This window comes from Lygodium microphyllum, chromosome 25 (genome assembly GCF_053477565.2).
Source record: "Lygodium microphyllum isolate KBCC chromosome 25, Lygodium_microphyllum_v1.1.10, whole genome shotgun sequence".
In the NCBI taxonomy this organism is placed as follows: Eukaryota; Viridiplantae; Streptophyta; class Polypodiopsida; order Schizaeales; family Lygodiaceae; genus Lygodium; species Lygodium microphyllum.
This window is the reverse complement of record NC_141159.1, coordinates 91,773,773-91,791,627: the sequence shown is the minus strand read 5'-3', so window position 1 is coordinate 91,791,627 and position 17,855 is coordinate 91,773,773. Positions and strand designations below refer to the sequence as shown.

The 17,855-nt window shown below is 43.1% G+C and overlaps 1 protein-coding gene across 2 annotated transcripts in view; it reads right to left on the bottom strand.

Moving 5' to 3' along the window:
• The window catches only part of LOC148014499 (uncharacterized), a 144,706-nt gene that overhangs the window by 57,693 nt on the left and 69,158 nt on the right, over positions 1-17,855 (bottom strand). For both annotated transcript variants that reach the window (XM_087666270.1, XM_087666269.1), the window contains exons 4-5: positions 16,246-16,318; positions 16,031-16,079 (exon numbers count right to left, since the gene is read on the bottom strand). In XM_087666270.1, the coding sequence (XP_087522396.1) occupies positions 16,031-16,079; positions 16,246-16,318 (122 nt within the window). The remainder of the gene's footprint in view (positions 1-16,030; positions 16,080-16,245; positions 16,319-17,855) is intronic.

The window sequence follows — 17,855 nt, the reverse complement described above, 5'->3', positions numbered from 1 at the left end:
AACTAGAGGAGGCTTTTCATACACAAGATGAGCAGAAATGCTTGGGAGAGGATGGCCTCTCTAAGGCATTCTTCACCACCTACTGGGAGGTGGTGAAGGACCCCCTACTGATGGCCTTCCAAGAGATTTTCACTTCAGGACACATGCCAGGGAGTCTTTCGACAAGCCTTATTAGTGTTCTCCCCAAAGGGGGAGACCGGTTGGAGCTTTCCCAGTGGAGACCGATCATCTTATTGTCAGTAGCCTATAATGTAGTGGCAAAGATGATTGGTAGGTGACTACGCCCTGTGCTTCCAGATATCATCCATGACACACAGATAGGCTTTGTCCAAGATAGGAGCATCCTAGACAATATATTCACCTTCTTTGAGGCGACAGAGTGGGCGCAGCACAGTGGGCAGAGACTAGCTGTACTACTCCTTGATTTCGAGAAAGCTTATGACAGTGTGGACTGGGATTTCCTAGAGGGCACCATGGTGAGGTTGCGTTTCTCCCAGGCTTGGATTCGCGGGGTCTCCGCACTTTACAGATCCGCCACCAACAGGGTTCTCATAGGTGGTAGGCGAGGGGTGGAGTTTCAACTGAAGAGATCGGTCCGGCAGGGCTGCCCCCTGGCCCCGTACCAGTTTCTACTCTTTGCAGAGGCGATGTCTCATTTCCTCATGTCACCTCTGAGCGGATTACGCGGCCTTCGACTTTCCGTGAGAGGAGACTGAGTTGTTAGACTCAGAGTATGCAGATGATACAGCACTCTACATAGAGGACAATGAGTTGATGCTGGAGAGAGTAAGGCTGGCTCTTGAGGTGTTATGTTCTACAGCGGGAGCAAAAATCAACCGGCGAAAGTCGGTTGACCGGACTCTAGCACGGAGTGGAGCGTCCACCTGGGATTTAGATGGGTGAGCAAAGGGCAAACCGTCCATTACCTAGGGTTCCAGGTGGGACTCGACATCACTCCCGCCCAGCAGTTTCTCCCAGTCCTTAATTCTATTCGGAGGAAGCTGACCTACTGGAGTACGGCTCACCTCTCACTAGCGGGTCGAGCCCCGGTGGTTAAACAGGTCCTCCTAGCGACGGCCTGGTACATCGCCTCATGTTGGTGCTTCTCCTCATCCTGCATAGTGCAGCTTCGCCACCTAGTGCGGAATTTCTTTTGATCTAGGTCAAACGATTCCAGGGATTCCAAGGCCAAGGTGGCATGGACGACCATCATACGGCATCGGTCAGAGGGAGACCTGGGAATCATAGATCAAGAGTATCAGAGTATGGCTCTCTTGGGCAAGCTACGGCCTCACACCAGAAGGGCAGACATGGAAGGTCCTAGTGCAGGAGGGTCTTCAAGACTGTAGACTAAGGCTTGGCGGTGAGTGGAGGCTGTCCCTGAGATGGATCTTCACGTCAGCCCAAATCACCCTGCCCAGATCACCTTTCTTGCGCAGCTATCCGCGTGCGTGTGGCAAGGTCTCCATAAGGCCCTAATCCAAAGCCTCCCAAGTTGCCAGGAGAAGATAGATCGTCAGCCAGTAATCTGGAACCCCCAGGTCAAAGATCGGGAAGGAGCACAACTTGGTGAGTACCCCCACATTCCGTGGGTTGGCTGGGAGGCCAGCCCGGCTCGTACCATCAGGACATGGCAAGAGGTGTACAAGATGGTGAACAAGGACCTACTGCAGCGAGTATGACTACCAAAGAGGAGTGGAGCTCAGGAGAAGAGAGATAGACGCAACAATACCTCAGGAGTGGCTTGCTCCCCCGAGACAAGAGCCGATAGAGCCCGGAGAGGTATGGGCCGCTAGGTTTTCACTAGCAGGCATCCCCCTACAGGTGGCACATAGAGTGGGCGGCGCTCCACCTGGAACCCTCTTCACCATACAAGAGCAGGGGGAGATCTGGCCCTTGACAGAGGGCAACAGGATGAGGGGTTAGCCTTCAGGGGAAGACATGGTGGTTGGACCCTTTTGTCTTTTGGCAGGAGCTCAGGGAGTAGCGCCTCTGGATCTAGGAGTAGGCCACTTGATGAGCTGGAGTGGGACCTGGGGGAGTGGCTATGGCCGGCCACCGCGCTCGCCAAGAAGCCACCGAGGTTCTTGGAGTACACTGCCAGGATTGGCAGACATGTACTGATGCAGGAGGATATGGATTGGGCGCCACGCACTAGGTGAAGCACGGCATCACAGAGCCTTTCCGACGGACCTTCTGGCGCCGCCTATGGGATAGTTGGAGATCGAGGAGGGTATCGTATTTCTTATGGCTGGTGGCACATGGAGGCTTGGCAGTGGGAAGTTGGCTTGTTCAGATGCAGCAGGAGGAAGATTGTATGCACTGCACACGACAGCCTCTGAAAACACCAAAGCACTGCCTTTGATTGTGTAAGGCGGCGCAGCTTGTGTGGAGAGGTGCATGCCACATCCTTCGCCGTATAGCACCCAACCTTGGATGTATCTCGTGGGGAGCTTTTTGCTGGCAGGCAGTCAACCAGAGCCGCCACCTTCTGTATGAGGCCGAGATGCAGGACATGATATTCATTATCGAGACAAGGTCGTGCGCAATGGTTTGTTTGGAGACGCTACCCATCCGCTAGGTACTAGAGCCCACAGCAGACCGCTCTGAGGTATGGGAGATCATAGGGAGTCTTACTAGTTGGCATATCTGGAAGGCGCGAAGTCAAGAAGCTTTCGGCAGAGAGAGACTTTCAGTACAGGTGACTTTAGCAAAGCTATGGATCTCCATCATCCACTCCCTCCGCGGGCGATGGGATCAGGTGCAAGGTGAATCCCAAGGCTCCACAGGAGCTCCGATGTCATTTCATGCGCACTTGCGGCGGCCAGGATCTGTTTTTCGTGATGCAGGCAAGCAGCCCCAGATGGCAATACACCCCCCCTCCATGGCATGGCTTCTTGCCCCACCCCCCCCCCCCCCCCAAAAACCGCCTTGAGAGGCTTGTATACATGATATACTTGTGACTTTCATCAGCTCCAGCTAGTCTGTTGAGCATGAACACTCCATTGTAATCAATTTTTCTAAGTAATATAATCAGCCACATTTTATTTGGAAAAAAATAAATAAAGCCTTAGCCACCAAGGCTTGGGACTACAGATTTTTTTTTTATCAATTGTGCCACACACACACACACACACACACACACACACACTGTGTGTGTGTGTGTGTGTGTGTGAGAGAGAGAGAGAGAGAGGGAAGATAGAAAGAAAGAGTGAGGAAGATAGAGAAAGAAGGGAGATGAGAGAGAGAGAAAGAGAAGAGATAGAGACAAAGAAAGAGAGAAAGAAAGTGAAGAGAGACGTGCTAGGACTCCAAGAATCAAGCCACTTCATCTCGTCCTCCTCCTTGCGAATCACCTTGCCCTACAAATCACTCTCCTCCCTCCATCCAAATTAATCCCAATTCAAAACTAGTGACTCCTAACTATCTAAACCAATCCCCTCTCCATTCCCTATCACTATTTTTGTCCAATTTTCACCTTTACCTTTATTGCATCTCCTACTCTCCATCCTAAATTCACCCAAGAATACATCAAAAACATCCAATCTATCATATCTCCCCTTTATTTCTTACTATCGAGCTCACTCCTCATAAGCCGAGACTTTCTTCTTACTCAACTCCATATATCCTTTGAGCTTATCCTCCTACCTCACCAAGCCTTGCCTCAAGGACGCACAAGCCTTACAAGACTAACAAAGGCCCAAAAAAGAAGCAAGACGAGAGAGGCACTAGGACAATTGATAGCGCAAGATGGCCCCAAAACAAAGTAATGTTTTAGCTGGGTAAGAAATAGTACGTACCAATGATATTTCAAGTCCAGTTGTCCTCCCTATGCTTTGAAAAGACCTTTTTTATACAAAAATAATGAAAATATTAGTTGAATAATGACAACAACATAGATTGCAATAACTTGAGCCCTAGGATCCTTGTGGAAAGCCTAATGATCAAGTAGATGGACAAAGGCATAGGTGCTTAGGAGGGAAGTTCCAATAGAAATAACACCTATCATGATGGTACCTAATCCATTCTTAGAATTTTTTAAACAATTTGGATTGCTATATTGCAATGAGAAAATGATTGATTGGTCACAAATCAATATTAACTTCTATCTTTTGAAAGGAGAAAAAAACTCAAGTTAAGATAACTAGGGATGATGTTAAGTACTATCTTAATTATCTCATAAGATTAACTAGTAGGGAATGATTGATCTCTCAAGCTAGCAAGGATTCGAAAAACACACCAACTCTTCATTGGAAAATTGTGTGGCAGAGTATCTCCATGATAAGATATAAAAATAAATCTCAATGAAATTAAAACAAAAAGATAACTTAGCTATACTTAGACCAATAAATCTTAATCAAATTGAAACAAAAAGATAACTTAGCTATACTTAGACCTTCCGAAGAAAAAAGCCCTTCAATGCTTCAAATAGAAGCATCATCTCATTCTTGTTACTCAGATTGGGAATGAAATAGACCAACGATAGGCATCTCATCAGCAAAGCCTAAGACCCAAGATAAAACTATGACTTAAGTCAAGCGAAACCTATGCTTGTAGACTCGGAGCTTAGAACAACACTTATCCACAAGAATACTTATCATACTACTTGTCTCATTGAAAGGAGTGTTTGAACTATTTATGGATTCTAAGAAACAATTCATCCACAAGTTAACTCTCGGATATACACAATAGACCTCCCCCAAGGTTAGTTGCATTAGTTTTTCACCAAAGAGTTGAACTACCGCTCCAACTGCTAGGACCAACACCAGGCATAAGAGATCTCTCCATAGGGACCTATCATTTAGCTAGGAGGCACCATGGAGCCAAGGGGACTCTAGATGTAATGCCTTGGGTGTTAGGACTAGCTTACCCCCTATGAGCCTAGGATGGATCTCCCAAAAGGCCCCAATGCTAGCTAAGGGCAAACTTAGTGGGTTTTTTTGGGCCTTCATATGGCGTTCTAATATGAACTAAAACAACTATTATAATAAGAATAAAAACAATGAATTTAAACAAATATTTATTCTCCAAAAGAACTATTTTTTCTTATATTTGTGTTCGTGCTTAGACTTCCATGAAAGAATATTGTTTAATGGGATGACTAACAAAGCTGGCTTTTTGTGTCAAACTAAAATGTGTTTAGATAATTTAAAAACTAAAACTACTCCTCAAGAGAAGCGGATGGTTAGATCCCAATGGGTCTTTCTTCTTACAAGGTGGCCTCAATTAGTAGAGAGGTTTTCAAAAGAAAATCGAAACACTAGAATAGGACAAGTTAGGAAGGTCCAAATGCTAACTATCCTAGTGTGTTGTCCTAGATCCCGAACAGAATAAAAACAAGGAATTTAAACAAATATTTATTCTCCAAAAGAACTATTTTCTCTTGTATTTGTGTTCGTGCTTAGACTTCCATGAAAGAATACTGTTTAATGGGTTAACTAACGAAGCTGGCTTTATATGTCAAACTAAAATGTATTTAGATAATTTAAAAACTAAAACTACTCCTCAAGAGAAGCGGATGGTTAGATCCCAATGGGTCTTTCTTACAACAAGGTGGTCTCAATTAGTAGAGAGGTTTTCAAAAGAAAATCGAAACACTAGAATAGGACGAGTTAGGAAGGTCCAAATGCTAACTGTCCTAGTGTGTTGTCCTAGATCCCGAACAACGCCGTCTTAGGGGACCGGAGTCCAAACTATACCTTATGGATAGAGGTGTCGATGTGCATTGCTCCTCTTTGTTTCTTACTCTCTTTGAACTAATTGCAGCAATGGTCCACTTCAATTTGAGGGCTAATAGCAAAGCCGTCACCTCAAAGCTGATGCTAAAAAATCCTAGTAGAAAACTGTAGTAATAACTTTAGTTTCCACTTCAAGTTGATCCCTTTGGAGCTGAAGCATAGCTTCCTTGTGAGGTAGGCGAGGGAGTTCAGTTATTCCAAGGAGTTCCGAATGAAAGTAACCTTGATTACTTCTCAATGGACTACCAAACATTCACACCATCGGGATCCATTAGATAGGCACGTTACAAATACCATCATGTTCCAGAGCAATTGTGGAGTCCAAGCTAGCGATGGTCTACTATCCTACAAAGGACAATACATTGGACTTTTCACAAAGAATTTATCTCAGGTTTGTATGTTCCATCACATGAGGTTATTGGCCTTCAGCAAATCCCCAAGATCTGGCAAGGGCTATTAGCATTTCATGTATTTTATGTTGGTCATTTCTTGCTTGAGCTCCTCAAAGTCTGATAAAGATATCGGAGCTTTGACAGCCCTTACATTTCAGTTGTCAGCTTTGCTTTTCAGTTTTAGTGTGTTCACATTGTCAGTTTGTGATCAATTCAATGCATTTCAGTCTGTGCTAGTTTTTGGGCTATGTTCACACTGGCAAAGCTGTCAGCAGCATTTGAGGCTGACAGACTGCATTAAATGATACCATCAGCTCTCATCATCCAGTTCCTAGCAGAGACACCTATTTATACCTACCCCTTCCCCCATTGCTGGTCATTTTGTCCATTGCAACTGCTGCCAGCACTCTCTCTCTCCATAGTCTGCATTCCCTGCTTCGTCCTCACTGATGCCTCGAGCTTCATGCAAGGACTGATTGGTCCTCTTTGTATTCAGCTCAATGCAGTCTCCTCCTTCCATTCTTTGTGTTCCCTTTAGTCTCTCGTCCTTCCATTCTCTGCATTCATTTCAGTCTCTCTCTTCCCTTCTTTTTTTCGTAAACAGTCTCTCTCTTCCCTTCCCTCTCCATGTTCATGCATCTCTTCTATTGCACTCTCAAAGATATTCATTAGCCCTAACACACAGCTCTAGGCATCAATGTGGGCGCCAAACAGAGGCAGGAGATGAAGATGATGACAAAGGGCTAGCTGAAAAGATGATATGATGGAATGAATGCAATGGAGTGTGAGCTGGCTATTTATAGCCAAAAAAACCAAGGATTAGCCAACCTGATGTAGAAGCCCAAAATATGGCCAACCTAATTAATGCGTCCTAAAATATGGCCACTATGCCATAATAAACATGCACTTGTGCATCAGAAGTGTCTAGGACACAAACTGACAAATAATCTCAAATGTCAAAGCTCTAGAAGCCCACATCTGACTCAAATTGAGGCTCACACATAAGAGTGGCTTGTATGGCACTAATGATTGCTAATGAAAACAAGGGGCAAATTGGATCTTGTGGTTGCTGGTTACAAAGGACAACAAAAGTATTCCAAATGTTGTGGAGAATTGCATCAATCAATACATCACAAGGGGATTCTTGAGAGCAAACCTCTTAAATTCAAGGCAAGGTTTGACTCTTCTTGAGGATTCAAGTCAAGCCTCAATTGTACAACAGGCATTGGGATGAATGTGAAAAGAAATACCTACAAGGGGCGCAATTGTTTGGAGCTAATTGTTGAGAGTCAAGCTCATAGTCTTTGGTCAGTTGTCTACCTTAGGTGCGTAAAGTTAAGTCATACTGACTTAACCATGGTTAGATCTAGGTTACTTGTTTGTTTGTATGAGCGTGTAGTACTACAGCTGACTTGACTGTGTGATGATAATGGATTGAACAGGGAGCATGTCTGCTACCTTTCTGGACTGGCCTTTGTCCATCTCTCTCCCTGATTCCTTACATGGTATCAGAGCTTGAAACATAGCCATTGGTAAGAGGCACCTTATCATTGGGTTCACATTCATCCACCTGTCCTGTTTACAGGAACCATTGAAGAGAACATAAGATATGGTGGACAGGAGGCAACAGAGGCAGAGGTGAGGGAAGCTGCCCAGGTTTCAAATGCTGATGGTTTCATAAGCTCCTTGCCTGAAGGCTACAGAACTCATGTGGGCAACAGGGGAATACAGCTGTCTGGAGGACAGAAGCAAAGAATTGCCATAGCTAGAGCTGTTCTGAGAAAGCCCAAGATACTGCTACTGGATGAAGCCACCGGTGCACTTGATACTCAGTCTGAGGCTCTGGTTCAAGAGGCCCTTGAGAAAATGGTCGCTCACACACGTACCACCATTATCACAGTTGCCACCATCTCTCCACTATTCACTCTGCCCACTTGATTGCAGTGCTGGAATAAGGCTGTATTTGTGAGATTGGTCCCCATCGCCTCCTCATGCAGTGTTCCAATGGTCTGTACGCACAGCTTGTCCGCTTGCAAGGCTTTCGTGATAGCATGCCAGGGCATCCGACATCTAGTACGGAGCAATTCCAAAGAGCATGCTAGCGACGTTACTAAGACAGCTGCTGGCATGGAATGGCGGAGAAATGTATCCATTGCGCCCAGCTGCTGTTTTGATTGCCTATGCCACAAGACTGGTCCAGTGTGACAGATGTAAGATAAGGATTCATGTTGAATGTGACAAGATCAGCAGCAAGCGCCTCAAGGACTTAGGAAATGGAGCTGAATATGCCATGTCCTGACTGCAAGAGGTCATCTGGAATTGAAACAATGCAAAAACAGAAAAATCTCAGAAGCCTAATAATATGGAGATCAAACTAGATACAGTCCCTGATTTCGTACCTATGGTATGCTGTCCAAAGGAAGCTGATTGTTTCCCTATGCTGCATCAAGTTTTCTGCAATGAGTGTAAATCTGGCAAGATGATGGGTTCATCCAAGTGGGAAAGACATTGTGGCAGCAAAACAAGAAGAAATGGAAGGACAGTATAAAACTGAAAGATTCCTGACTGGTTCTGCAGTTTCAGTTTCATACTTTCCATTGTCCTGATCAGTGTCATCATGTTTTATTGGCCCCAAGTTGGATTATCAGATCATTGCAGCTGACATTGTATGATCACACTAGTTTATTTCAGGGAATGTAAAGTTTTTTGGAAATTGTGCAATTTCATTAACAGCTGAAGTTTGCTCTCAATTGTATGCTATACAGGAGGTCTCAGCAGAGAATGCATTAGGAGGTATTGATGATGTAATAGCAGCAGATAACTCCGTGTCAACTGAAACAGGAAACAATGAATCAGTTGTAGCTGACATCAATGCTGAAGAAGATGTTAAAGACAGCACATCAATAGCAAGTTCAGAATGCTGCAGCTTCATTTTCTGTTGTATGTAATTCTGGTTGAGTTTGTTAGCACTATCTGTGCATGTTCCATGCTCGAAAGCTGAACTTTAAAGGAAGATTGGCAGTCATAAATCTTTTGTGAATTGCAAGGGTCATTGAAGTACATTGCCTGCTGGCATTTTGGGAGATTGACTCTCTACATTCAAACTTGTTTTGTAAAGCTGAAACTTTGGAATGGCAAACACAAGAGAGAAGGTGAACTTTAAAGGAAGATTGGTGGTTATAAACCTTTTGTGAATTGCAAGGGTCATTGAAGTACATTGCCTGCTGGCATTTTGGGAGATTGACTCTCTACATTCAAACTTGTTTTGTAAAGCTGAAACTTTGGAATGGCAAACACAGGAGAGAATGACACTATCACTCAGATAGTTGGTGAGAAGCTGGTGGACTACAACAATTTTGTTCTATGGAAATTCAAGATGTCTAATTTCTTAATTGGAAGAGCCTATTGGGACCTAGTCACAGGTCTTAAAGATGGGCCAAAGCTATCAGAGGATAGACCTCTAACACAAGATCAATTAAGAGCACATAGGACATGGTTGGAAAAGGCTAACAAGGTCTTGCATTGGCTGTCCTTATGTGTGTTAGACACAAAAGCTATGCAGATTGCAAACTGTACTTCACCAAAAGCTGCTTGGGACTTATTGATGAAGAATTATGGACATGTCACTCATGCAAGAATGACACAACTAAAGCAAAAATTCAACCACATATCCAAGAATGGAAGGTCTATTGAAGACTATGTAAGTGAGATTAGAACCATTGCAGAACAGCTAGGCTCAATTGGAGCTGAAGTTGAGGATGATGATTTGGTGGCCACTATCCTCCATCATCTTGGAGATGAGTATAAGCAGTTTGACACTCCCATATCAGTACGTCAAGAGCAACCTGACTCTGATGAACTTGTGGCACTTCTTTTGCATGAAGAAGTGAAACTTGGACTCAATACAAGTTCCAATGGATCTAAAAACAGCAGGGACAGTGCCTTCTACTCAAATCAAAGGGGTAGAGGTGAAAGAGGAAGATCAAACTTTAGAGGAAGAGGTGCTGGAAATGCATATGCAGCCCGTGGACAGCAAGCTACTAGATTGAAAAATAGGCAACCTCAAGCAAATAGAGGTGCCTCAAATGCTCGTGGAAGAGGGGGTTATTCATCTAGAGGAAGAGGCACTTGGCAGCAGCCTCAAATGAGTCATGGACAACAATCAAATGCAAATAAGGATTGTCATTATTGTAGCAAATACAGGCATGTAGCTAAGGATTGCTACAAAAAGTAGAATGATTAGAAAGCAAGAGGGAGGCAACATGGTAATTATGCCTCTTCTAGTGGTATGCAGGAGGATGACAGATTGTTTGCTATGCAACATGTGAAGAAATGGTTGCCTACACAAGGCAAAGCAGATGATGTATGGTATATAGACTCAGGGGTATCTAACTATATGACTCCTCATGGAGAGTAGTTTGACACATTGGTAGAAGGTGCTCATGGATATGTTTACACAGGGGATGATACGCAGCATGACATTATGCATACAGGTATTGTTCCCTTCATGATGCATGGTAACAAGAAAAAGAGTCTCTATCATGTACCCTCCATAACCAAAAACTTGCTTTCTGTGGGACAAATGGTTGAACAAAATCTACAAGTTAGATACAATAGAGATGAATGCTACATTGAAGAGTATGGTTAAGAATGCAAACTCATTGCTAAAGGCAAAAAAAATGGTAGGATATTTACATTGGATACGAAAATTCCAACATTGAATGCTACTATGTACTCACATGACAATGCTGCAATAAGGGACATTGAGATATGGCATAAAAGGATTGGTTATGTAAATGTTCAAAAGCTGAAGAATATGCAGCATAAGCAAGTTGTAATTGGACTCCCTAAGTTCAAGCATGTGGAATTGGGACATGGTCAGTCGTGTCAATTTGGGAAGCAATCAAGGCTTCCATTTATGAAACATGTAAGCACTACTACTAGACCATTACAGCTTGTACATTTTAATATATGGGGACCCTCATAGAATGCATCTCTTGGGAAATCACGTTACTATGTGTCATTCATAGATGACTATAGTAGGTACACATGGTTATATGTGCTGAAGCACAAGAGTGATGTTACGGATACTTTTCAGGACTTCAAAAGACATGTGGAGAAAGAATTGGCTTGCTACATTGAGATTTGATAGTGGTGGAGAATATGTCTCTAAAGACTTTGATCACTTCTTGGCAGCCCATGGGATAAAAAGGCAATTGACATGCAGGTACACACCACAACAAAATGGTGTGGCAGAAAGGGGAAAAAGGGTAATCATGGAATCAGCTAGAGCCATGCTGAATGAGAAGAGCCTACCAAATGTATATTGAGCAGAGGCTGTAATGACTGCTGTGTATGTGATGAATCGTACACCAATAGTAGGGATACATGAGGTGACTCCTCGTGAGAGGCTTGATGGGATAAAGCCGGACATTAGCCATCTTAAGGTTTTTAGATGCTTGGCATATATACATATTCCAAATGAGAAGAGGAAGAAGCTTGATCCAAAGGCAAAAAAGGCCATCTTTATTGGGTATGCACAGGATAGGAAAGTGTACAAATGCTACAATCCTTCCACTCATGAGACATTAATCTCAAGAGATATAGTATTTGATGAGTTGAAATAGTGGCATGAGAAGAAGACCGTCTTGATGAATGATGATGATGCTTGTCAGGAGACTTATGTACATGCAAGTACAAATGAAAGTGCAGAAATTTCTGGGCCTTCTAAAGATGCTACTACATCTGTTAGTCCTTGGACAGGTAGATTGAGGACTTCACCATCTCTATCCACTGACAGGAGTATGTCAATGAGGGGGAGAAATGTGGATAAAGGCAAAGGCAAACTTGATGATGTTACAGGACTACTCACTTGTGGTTATGATTCATCTCGCACTGACAGCTTGGATAGTGAGTTTGGTATTCCATCAGTTGTGACTCCTGATGTGAGACATAGATACGTACCACCTCGTGAGAGAGGAGAGTCTCATACTGCACCTCAATTAAGGAGATCAAAAAGAGTCAAGAAGCCTGTGGATAAGCTTATATACAGTGGTTACACAATGAGGCCCTATGCATATATGGCAAAAGTCACTAGCTTCAAGGAACCCACAAAGTTTTCTAAAATATTTTAGATGATCATTGGTGTAAGGCAATGGATAAGGAATATTCAGCATTGGCTGAAAATGACACTTGGAATTTGGTTGATTTGCTTGAAGGCAAAATGGCTATTGGTTACAAATGGATATACAAAGTGAAGTGCAAATCAGATGGGACATTGGAAAGATACAAGGCAAGACTTGTGGCAAAAGGGTATGCACAACAGTATGGTCTTGATTATGAAGAGACATTCAGCCCCGTTGCTAAAATGGCAACCGTGAGAACAGTAATTGCATTGGCAGCATCTAGAGGATGGAGTATGTATCAGATGGATGAAGAATGCTTTTCTCAATGGTGATTTGGTTGAGGAAGTATACATGGATCAGCCCGAGGGTCATGTACATCCTGATTTCCTACACGTGTGTGTAGATTGAAGAAAGCATTGTATGGGCTGACGCAAGCACCTAGAGCTTGGAATGCTAAAATAACTGCATGCTTACAGAAACTTGCTTTCACTATGGGCAAGGCTGATTTTAGCCTATTCACAAAGAAGACAAGGGCTGGTTATGTGATATTAGTCATCTATGTGGATGACTTGATCATTACAGGTGATGATGTCACGGGAATTGGAGAGATCAAGGAAATGTTACATGCTGAATTTCAGGTCAAAGATTTGGGTGAACTAAAGTATTTCCTTGGGATTGAGGTTGTCTCTACACCTCATGGTACTTGGTTGTTGCAAAAGCAGTATGCACAAGACGTGTTAACCAAGTATGGTATGTTGGATTGCAAGTCTTTGAGCACTCCATTGAAACAAAATGTTAAGCTACTTGCAAATGTTAGACATGAGATTGAGAATGTCACTATGTATAGACAAATGGTGGGTAACCTGATTTACCTTACCATTACTAGACCAGATCTTAGCTATTCAATTGGACTAATTAGCCAATTTATGCAAAAGCCTATGAAGCCTCACTTGGATGCACTGAGGAGGATCTTAAGATATGTGAATTTTCCCTTAGAAGTAAGTAGTATGGTCAGTTGGAGCAGTAAGAAGCAACCTGCAGTTGCTCTCTCTAGTACTGAGGCAGAGTATAGAGGTGCTGCACTAGCTGTATGTGAGGCAGCATGTCTCATGAAGCCTCTTGATGATTTGGGTAGGCAGGAAGTCAGGCCTGTCACACTCTATTGTGACAATATGAGCAGTGTGCTCCTAGCCAATAATCCTATCTATCATGCTAGAACTAAGCACATTGAGGTACACTATCACTTTATCAAAGAAAAAGTGATTGCAGGTGACATTGATTTAGTCCATGTGAGGACAGAAGACCAAGTTGCAGATATCTTTACCAAGCCATTGGGTAAAGATACGTTTGTGCATTTCAGAGAGCTACTTGGAGTGAAGTACCCCATTTGAGCTTGAGGGGGAGTGTTGAGAGTCAAGCTCATAGTCTTTAGTCAGTTGTTTACCTTAGTTGCATAAGGTTAAGTCATACTGACTTAACCATGGTTAGATCTAGGTTACTAGTTTGTTTGTATGAGTGTGTAGTACTACAGTTGACTTGACTGTGTGATAATAATGGATTGAACAAGGAGCATGTCTGCTACCCTTCTTGACTGGCCTTTGTCCATCTCTCTCCCTGATTCCTTACACTAATCAAGTGTCAACTCGTCTCGATTTCTTGAGGGCAATCTAGCCCAAAGTGATAAAGTGTCAAATTTTCACTTTATTATTTATTGTATGGATTTACTGTTTGCTATAAATTGATGTACTCAATGTACACCACTGTCCTATAAAAAGGACATTCTTTGGATCTACATCCATAGGATAGAGGACTGCATCACACAAGGTGGCAATGCAAGGGTAGACATAGTAGGTACAGTAGTTCCTATTATGTTTTATGCTAATGAGGTATCATCTTGGTCTTTGAGTCGCACAAGGGTCTATGGCAATATCTCCATGCTCTACATAATACTTACATATAGAGAGAATTACTTGTAAATCTTAAGAAACCAAGATCATGATCTTTCACACATCAGCCCCAGTATGAAGGATGTTTGTTTTCACTCTAGGAGCAAGATAGGTCGAGGTGGTGGATTCCTGTCCATTTGGTGCTTACATTTATGGCATCCATTGGGAGATTCAACAAGTCACAAGCACCCAAAGATCGGCTTACACAAGGATATGCAGCATTAGCCATGTTGGAGAGAGACTACCAACAACCACACTTTCATGAGCCCCACACACGCAAGTGGTTAATACGTTGGTCACATCAGCCATGGTAAATTAAGCACCTATCTAGACTCCTAGTTTGACTGCATCCCTACCGATGCAGATCAAGAGGCTACAAACTATCAAGCTCTCACTAATGATCAGCAGCAAACCATCAATACGATGTAAGATTATTACAGCAAAGTTTGCAATACCTCCTACGATGATGGAGACCCTTTGTCAACCATCAGCTTCTATTATGCTTTATGCTAATGATATTGTCATGGTCTCTGAATCAGAGAAGGGTCTACAGCAACATCTCCATGCTCTACACATTTCTACATACAGAGGGGACTGTCCGTGAATCTTGGGAACACCAAGATCCTCATCTTTCACTCACCATTCCTAATACCCAGGACTGTTCCCACTCTAGGAGCAGGACAAGTGGAGGTGATGGATTCTTATGTCTATTTGGTGGTTATATTTACCACATCTGTTGGGAGATTCAGCATGTCCCAGGCAGCTAGAGATTGGTTTACATGAGGATATACAGCATTAGCCATGTTGGGGAGAGAGTGCCATCAAGCACACTTCCATGAGCCCCGCACACAAGGTCAGTGGTTACACCAGCTATGATGCATGGAGCACCTATCTGGACCCATGGTTTGGTTAAATCCTTATGGACGCAGATGCAGAGACTGCAGATTAGCATGCTCCCACAAATGATCCGCAGCAAACCATCGGTGCCACATGAGGTCACCAGAGTACAGTTTGCAGCACCCCTAGATGATGCAGGCCTTTTTCAGATCATTGGCTTCATCTACAAAGTACAAGGTAATAGTATGCATCCAAAAAAAATTTCAAGGAGAGAACAAGCAAGCTGCACAAGCAGGACATGAGAGATCATGGTACACACAACTGGAGCAATGGCTCATGGGATAGGGGATCACTATGACCCAAACTCCCAGTCCATACACTTCTCTCACATTGAGAGGAACCTGGTAATAAGTCAGGATCTCTATCAGCTGCTCCACATACAGCACAAATGGATTACACCTCAACAACCACTCCCCTTGAAGATGTCATACTACAGGGACCACTTTCTGAGGGCCAAAGCAGACGGTTTCATTGAGAGACCTTGATACCTATACATAGGAAGACACAATCACATATGCCAATACTATTAAGGCTAACACTATCGACTCACCACACATGGTAGCCATCACATGGCACCTTCACATTCAATACATCAATCCACAAATAGTTCTTATTGAGGAAAATCATTAGTATGACTTGCCTTGTCCTCTCATGCCTACCTGTTTATTGATGGCAAAACAATTATAACCAACATACAACTCCATACAGGTTTCATTGATCAAAGAAGGGTAAGAGCACCAAACAGGCTCCAAGCATGGCATACACAATCCCTTTACCATCTGCACAGATCTGAGCATTCACATGTTACGCTATGTAATGCTTTCATATCCTCAAGTGCATGTGTTGTGCCTTCAACCCTAATGATTATGCATCTCACAAATTTCTCATCACTGCTAATATTTGTTCAGATTACACCTGAATTTGAGACTTACACTGCAGAAGAGGAGCCTTTCCAATCAATAGTTCTGCTCTCAGCTTCACCTGTTACAAAATGAATAAAGAAACATTGTGAGATGCAGTTATATGTATGTTCAATCGCTGCAGTATGTCATAACTGGTGCAGGTTGCTAAACTGAAATATGCATGTCGTGTTTAGATATGAAAGACTTAGCACAATGAATATTAACATAATCTAACTATCTCATACCAAAAGAAGGCTCAACGTGACCTTTATTGTTTTCAGTCCACTTTGCTGCCTGCTCCCATAACCAAGATTGCTCCTACAAGATATTACGACAATCTTAACAACAAAGGTTTCCTCACAACTTAGACATAAGGTTATAGAGTTAGACAAGAACACACAAAATTTCAGAAGACAATCCTAGCTGCTAGGTGTAGTCCAGTTTGTCAAAAGAACTACTTCAAAATTTCAAGCAGAAAAAGAAGGAAAAAAGGTCACTGAAACTTAGAGCCCAGCCCAGTCTGCATGTTCCCCTAAAAAACCCGTTTCCCCCCCCCCCCCCCCCGGCCCCCCGGCCGCCCGCACGCAAAACCGGGGGCCAAAAAACAAAGCCCTTCTTGCCGAAGCTGTTAGAAGAGCAAAACAAGCAATAGAATAATAAAAGAGAAAAGATCAATGAAAGGGACACAATATGAAAACGCATGAAACAATCTAACCAGCAATTGGAATCCACTATGAGAATCAAAAAAACATTGGTTGAACAAAAATAACAGAGTTGTGCTGGCACAAAATAGGTTGGCCAAGAATCTAATAAACAATAAAAGGCTGTCCATGAATTAAGTGCATAAGTGCCCATGAACTTGTGATATGACCGCTTCTAACACTCTCTCTCAAAGCACAAGCAGACAAGCAAATAACAAGAACACCTAGGATACACCATAGATACTCCAACAAAGTGCATTTCACTAGATGCGCCTTGGTAAAAGGCATCCTACAGAAGTCATGATGCCATTGTGAAGTTATGCTAGGGTTTGCACTAACGAAACACAACATGTACGACCAAGACTAAAACACAATGACTTAAATAGAAACAAGCAAAACTTAAACCCAAGTGCCAAACGCCAAAACTCAAAACTTCAATACAAAGACAAACGCAAATGGAAGAACCTCTGAAGTGAATGAATGTAAGAGTGTACAGAATGCCCAAGGGCAAAGCAATGTAGTGTCGGACAGTGCAGTCTACCGGAGACAAATCCCAAGTGCTGTGACCACTAGTTGAAATGCAAGAAACACAAAACGATGATCATGAGAGTGTCAGGGAACTGAGGCAACAACAGGAGAGATTTTTCTGATGTAGACAGCCTACTGGACAACAAAAACGCAAGTACTGCAAGAGTCACCTGGTAGGAGAGATAGCAGCAGCCTATCACCTAGCACCAAATGTCGAAAGCGCAAGCTGATCAGGTGCTATGATGACGCAACAAATGGAGACCTCCAAACAACAAGGCGATGACTGAAAACAAGCCACCTAGGGCTGGATAGTAATGGGCTGCAGTTGGTGCCAGCTAAACAGCAGATGGTAGGTGGCTGATGGCTGAAATCTGAACGGTAGAGTAAGAAACCTGCACCAAAGGATAAGACTGAATGGTGGGCAGCCTATCTATTTATAGATATTGAAGGTTGCCCAAAAAAAAAAAAGGGTTTTAGGGGACCACTAAAACTCTCTCGAACCGTGCACCTAATTTGTGTTTTTCATTCATTAAGCACGCGTGTTTTGGGGCTTCAAATATGCTAATCAGATGTAAAACATGTCTTAAGCTCAACACCCCCTCTCAAGCCCAAAACTGAGTCTAAAA